This window comes from Sinocyclocheilus rhinocerous, unplaced genomic scaffold (genome assembly GCF_001515625.1).
Source record: "Sinocyclocheilus rhinocerous isolate Xijiao unplaced genomic scaffold, SAMN03320098_v1.1 scaffold1152, whole genome shotgun sequence".
NCBI classification, from domain to species: domain Eukaryota; kingdom Metazoa; phylum Chordata; class Actinopteri; order Cypriniformes; family Cyprinidae; genus Sinocyclocheilus; species Sinocyclocheilus rhinocerous.
Window position 1 is genome coordinate 1366146 of NW_015625590.1, and position 5978 is coordinate 1372123.

The following is a 5978-nucleotide window of genomic DNA, read 5'->3' on the forward strand; positions in this document are numbered from 1 at the left end:
TAGTTTTGTGGTCCAGGGTCACATATATCAAAAGCTCAAGTAAAAGTTGATTTCTCAATTCATGACCCCTTTAAAACAAATCCACATTCATATTCACGTGTGGTGTGGTGATTATGCATTTAATGCGTAATCAGTGTGTGGCTCAGCCTGTGTTTTCATCTTCTGTGGACCCAGACATATTCCAGATGAAATAGACTGGGCGAATATGGGGCACACAGTGGGCTCTGTAGAGCTAGACTTGCTTGATTGGCAAGAATGAATGGAAGCGAGGGACAGCCTACCACTGAGTTCAGTTAGGCTTGTTACAGGGTTTGTTTTTCAAGTTTTTGCCACACAAAAGGATTCTCAGTGGAGCTGAAATATTGGGCTGAACATTTCAAGAATGTCTAAAGTGAATTGAAGGAAAAAGTGCTGCAAGTTATAGAAACTACTTGGCTCAGATTAGCAGTACTAAACCAGATTTCATTTCATTTCAGTCAGTCAGTCAGCCAGCTAATGAGCATGTTACATGATTTAAAAAAGAAAGAAAGAAAGAACGAAAGAAAGAAAAAGAAACATGAACATGCATTTGAGAATATTGAAATGAAATGAAATTTAAAGAGTGATTTATCACTCTTGCCAGGCAAACAGATTTAAAGCTGAACTAGAACATGTACTGTACAAGGAACAGTATACAAATTATTCTTTGTTGACTTTTTAAAGAGCTTCTGTCAGTAATTTTCATCTGTTGAGCTTTGAAAATGTTGTATATTTTTGGGTCAGTAAAGATTTGGGTCAGTAAAGTCAAAGTGGGACCTCATTTTTGGATCAGTAAATTGTTTTAATGTTTTTGAAAGATGTATTTTATGCTCATCAAGGCTGCATTTATTTGATAAAAAAAAAAAGAAAGAAAGAAAATAAACAGTATTTAATAAAAAAATATATATAAACTTTGATATTTGAATATTTTTTAAAATGACATTAATTTCTGTGATGGCAGATCAGAATTTTCAGCATCATTACGCCAGTCTTCAGTGTCACATGATCCTTCAGAAATAATTCTAATATGCTGATTTGCTGCTCATGAAACATTTCTTATTATTATCAAAGTTGAAAATAGTTGTTCTGCTTAATAATTTTTGTGGAAAATGTGATACATTTGTTTTTCAGGATTCTTTGATTATTAGAAATTTAAAAAGAACAGCATTTATTTGAAATATAATTTTTTGTAACATTATAAATGTATTTTACATTATAATCACTATAACTGTCACTTTTGATCAATTAAAAAAAATACTGACCCCAAACTTTTGAACAGTAATGCACAATATTGTATTCCAATAAAAAGAGCAAAGAAAATAGCTTTTGTAGCCAAAATGCTGCTCCTCTGAAACGACAGACTTCACTTTGTTATTTACACACACACAGACTTCTCTATTGGTTTAGTTTCCTTTGGGGCCATCAGACCCCTACCCCAAGCCCACCCATAGCTTGCACCTCGATTAGGAGACTGTAGTGTACCCTCTTAGACTTTTCACATCTGCTGTGTACTCATAAAGACAGACAGGAGCACAAACAGGGTAATGCTTTTCCAGCTCTCTCCTCTTAATGGAGACATACTACCAGAATAACTGCCACACACTCTCTCTATATTTCTTTCTTGTCTCTAGCACTCTGGTCTATCCCTGAGAATAAAAAAGTGAAAGATGTGCTGCGACTTGCGTCTAACTGCTTTCTATTTTCCCACCAGGTTCCCCGAAGTCTTTGAGCCGTAAGAGCTACAAGTACTTCTGTCATCAAGGGGATGTAACGCCACAGTCAACTTTTCACTTAGTCCTCTTACAGGTAAACGGTGGGACATTTTGCTGGAGGATTTTTGCACTCAAAGAGTTTTTAAACAGAATGTGAATAAGGTATCACTGGTAGAGCTTGCTAGAGAATGAAGCACCTGGAATTGGTCTCTGCCTTTTTTGTTGGAACAATGGCAGCATTAAATCGTAGACTCAGGGTTTTTTTCCACTAACCTGGAAGGAGGGCAACATGGCAAAGCCCTTCTACAGGCTTCAGCGCTTCTTGCGACGGACTCAGCTGCTCTTCTTGTTCCTCGGTGTCGCATATATCATGGCTGGAAGTGTCCTTCTTCTGCAGAGACATGGATTGGTGGTGTCACAGCGTGGGACGAGCAGTTACTTTCCATTGCCGTCTTTGCCATCTCCTCCCAGGGCCCTGGAGGCACCTGCCCTCCGGACAAGTTATGGAATAATAGGCGCTCGGGTCACCAGAAAGGGGGTGGGATTCCAAAGCGTTTTAGCCGAAGACAACGCTGGACCACAATGGCTGATCTCACGAAACCAGGAGATCCGATATCTGAGACGCCGCTGGTTCCACAGCCTCATGTCCGAACAGGAAGCATCCAGAGTGGAGAAAGTTCTTCCGAAAAGAAAAATCAGACACAAAGGTGAAACTCTGTGCTAAATGAGCTGTGTGCTTTTCAGAATGACAAATTGGTTGTTTATGATAATTGGTTTATTTTCTCAATTATCTGTATTCCAAGCTGTGCTGCGGAATCTTCCCATCTGCAGAAAAAGGTCACGTTCTGAATTTCTGATGCGATTGTTATTCTCTGCTCAGGCACGTACATCGGCTGCTTTCTGGATGACGCCAAAGACCGGACGCTCAAAGGGATGGTGTTTTATGACTTCCGGAAAATGACCAGCACCTTGTGTCAGGACACCTGCACGGAAAGGTATGCGATTAATACACAGTATACTCAAATACACACAGCTTTTGTTTTAATTGCGGAACCTCCGAAAAGCAGATGGACATCTGTTGCCTGGAGGCTCCTCTGTGCTCATCTTAAATCAAGAAATAATGAAACAGTGTTTAGGGAAAAAACATGCGGTGTGCATCCCTGTGCCAGCTGGCAGAGCTCATGCTGGGAATTGGATCAGGCCCAATTAATGAAGCGCAGCTCTGGACCTGGACTCCGCTAATGCTGGAGGAGAAACATCTATCTGCCATGATGCAGTATACACTTTCTCAAGTTCTTAGGCCGACAGATAATTGACCACCAGAGAACAAGTGTGAGGCAGACTGACCTCCTGTAATTACCCCCAATGTTTCAGAGTTTATTTAATTACTTGGGTGACATTTGCAATGTTCAGGGGGAATTTAAATAGTCCATTAGAAAACATGAAACCTAACATGCACTAGAGATGACTTAGTCACTTCCTATGATAAAGAAAATCATGTAATAAACAGTGTTGACAACTTTAAGGCAATATTATGTTCTTGCATTACAGCTAGATAGATGGTCTGTATAAATTGTACAATGATCAAACAAACAAACTTGAAAAATTACTTTTTTAGTTATTATTTCAGTGCAAGCAGGTGCCAGAAATGTTTTTAAAAAATATTGTTCATCAGCCTCAGAATTAGTATAATTTAATATTTAATTTTTATAAAAAAATGTATTTCAATCATGACAACTCTCGAAACATTTTAGCATGGTGATGGATATGACAATGTTAATGTATTTGGTCGTGGTGGAACAGATCTGCTACGCTGCTGCTGAATTGCTGCTGTTGTTGGTTATTGCTGTAGTTGTAGATTATTGCTGCTGCTGCAAGCAAGTACAGGAACTTGCTACTGCCAATGAATATGGCGATACGGTGCCGTGAGTATTTAAGACATACTGCAGCTGCACAAATAGCATATAAAATAACCCCGTAGCAGATCTATACAGGTGGAGCTGGGGAAGGTGAAGGGTTTCAGAGAATCTAGTGGTAGGGAATACAAATGAGATATTACACCATATTAGGAACTACAGTCTATTTGATTAAGTATGACGTCTTGTCGCATTTTTGCGACTTTGGTGCTAAGAGGGTTAACTCTCTGAATATCATCAGTTACGTTAACACCCCATCAGCCTGCGCCATCTAGAGTTTCATGACTCAACTATATATATATTATTTTTTTATATTAATTTTCTGAGAGGCTTTAGCAATTCTGTTACAATTCGATAAATTACATACTTATTCAAAATAAATGATGCGATTTTATAATTAAGTAAACATTGAAAATAATTTTCAAGGAAAGGAAAAAGAAAATAATTCAGAATGGACAACAGAGTTGCAAAGACCAAAAACAGCATTTAACAAGCTACTTTTCATGCTAGACTAATTTTAAATTAGATATACACACTACTGTTTAAAACTTCGGGTTCAGTGAGATTTTTAAAATGTTTTTTAAAGAAATCTCTTATGCTTACCAAGGCTGCATTTATTTGATTAAAAATACAATAAAACCAGTAATATTGTGAAATTGTATTACAATTTTAAACATCTGTTTTCTATTTTAATATATATTTTTTAAAATATATCAAATTTATATTTTAAAATGTAATTTATTCCTGTGATGGCAAAGCTGAATTTTCAGCAGCCATTACTTCAGTCTTCAGTGTCACATGATCCTTCAGAAATCATTCTAATATGCTGATTTGCTGCTCTAGAAACATTTATCATTACTATCAATGTTGAAAATTGTTATGCTGCTTAATATAAAAAAATATTACTTTTGAATGCAGTATAGTTTATAAAAAAATATCTAAAAGTTATCACATCAAAAACATGGGATCAGTCTCTAATACCTTAAAAATAAGTAACATGACACCATATTTATGGAACATATTTATATCTAAGAATAAATTTTTTTAATACTCTACGACTGCTCAGACTGAAAAGGATCTGACATCCCAGCCCAGTGTTATCATCTACAGATAGGTGACCGTGAGAAAATCTTCTCCTGTTCTATGTCTGCAGGCACATGTCTGCTCAGACGGAGCGATTAATTCAGAGTGCAGATTAACAGTGGGAATGTCCCTGGCTGGGTTGCCATGGCAGTGCCAATGCCACGTTTTAAGCAGAGGATCAGGGAAACAATTTGCAGATTTGTGCCTCACCTATTGAGCCCAACACCAACATGCTTGAATGGAATCGTGCTGCGCCTTTTTGAAATCTCAGAAAAAAGTCAAGAAGGCCAGAGGACAAAAGCTTTGAGAGATAGACAAAGATCGTCATGGTTAACCGTTAGCCAACTTGCTGTCAGTGTCATAGACTTCATTTATTCAGGTCTCCATTTCTTGATAAAGATGAGATGGAGATGTATGCAGGAGCTTCCTGGACAGGCTCGTTACTGTGAGATAGCTGGCCAGGTGGTCTGCAATGGCACCCTGAGAAGGGCTGCCACTACAAAGTGGCTTAGGCTAGCACCGCATGGTATGGGAAAAGTGAGACAGATGTTTTTGACAGATGCCAATCACCAGCTGTTAACCCCTTGAGCTCACACCCAGGGGCGGACTTATCCATTAGGCAAAGGTAGGCGACCGCCTTGGGCCCCCAAAAGCCAAGGGCCCCCTAAAATGCTTTTCATATAGGATATGCGCATTAAGCGCTGACACGCGAACGGTTGCTGTTTACGGTGTTTATTACCACGACAACCGTCCGAGTCAGTGGCGCCTGCAGGTGTACGGCTGTACGCACTGTGTACCATGAGCGCTCAGACTGATCTGAGATTAGCCCCGCAAACATTTCAGCAGCTGTCGACTGAACCCATGCCGTTAATTATGAATTTATCAGTCTTTTGCATGCCAAAGTCAATTTCTGCATAGAAATATTACGCCAAATAGAAGCAGAAAATCGTGCTATACGCACTTTCATGAGATCAATCACTTTTCCATTACATACAAAACTGAACTATTTTAATAGTTGTATAAGCTTTTTTTTTGGGAAAAGGGGAAAAAAGACGGGTTAGGGCCTATATTTGAGACCCGTGCAGGCAGGGCCGTTTTAACCATTGGGCTAGGCGAGGCTGAAGCCCCGGGGCCCGAGCAAGGAGGGGGCCCGTGATTGGCTGTGGAGTAGATTGACTGGAGCGCCGATCGTCAAAGCCACCACGCCCCCCACTTATTAGCGCTGTTATTTAGTTGAGCTTTCCCGTAA

General features: G+C 39.2%; 1 protein-coding gene across 1 annotated transcript in view; it reads left to right on the forward strand.

The window, feature by feature from the left end:
- wscd1a (WSC domain containing 1a) overlaps positions 1 to 5978 on the forward strand; it is a 32140-nt gene that overhangs the window by 10581 nt on the left and 15581 nt on the right. Inside the window, exons 2-3 of the mRNA XM_016573677.1 lie at positions 1730 to 2437; positions 2611 to 2725. Of these exons, the coding sequence (XP_016429163.1) occupies positions 2020 to 2437; positions 2611 to 2725 (533 nt within the window). The 5' untranslated portion in view covers positions 1730 to 2019. The remainder of the gene's footprint in view (positions 1 to 1729; positions 2438 to 2610; positions 2726 to 5978) is intronic.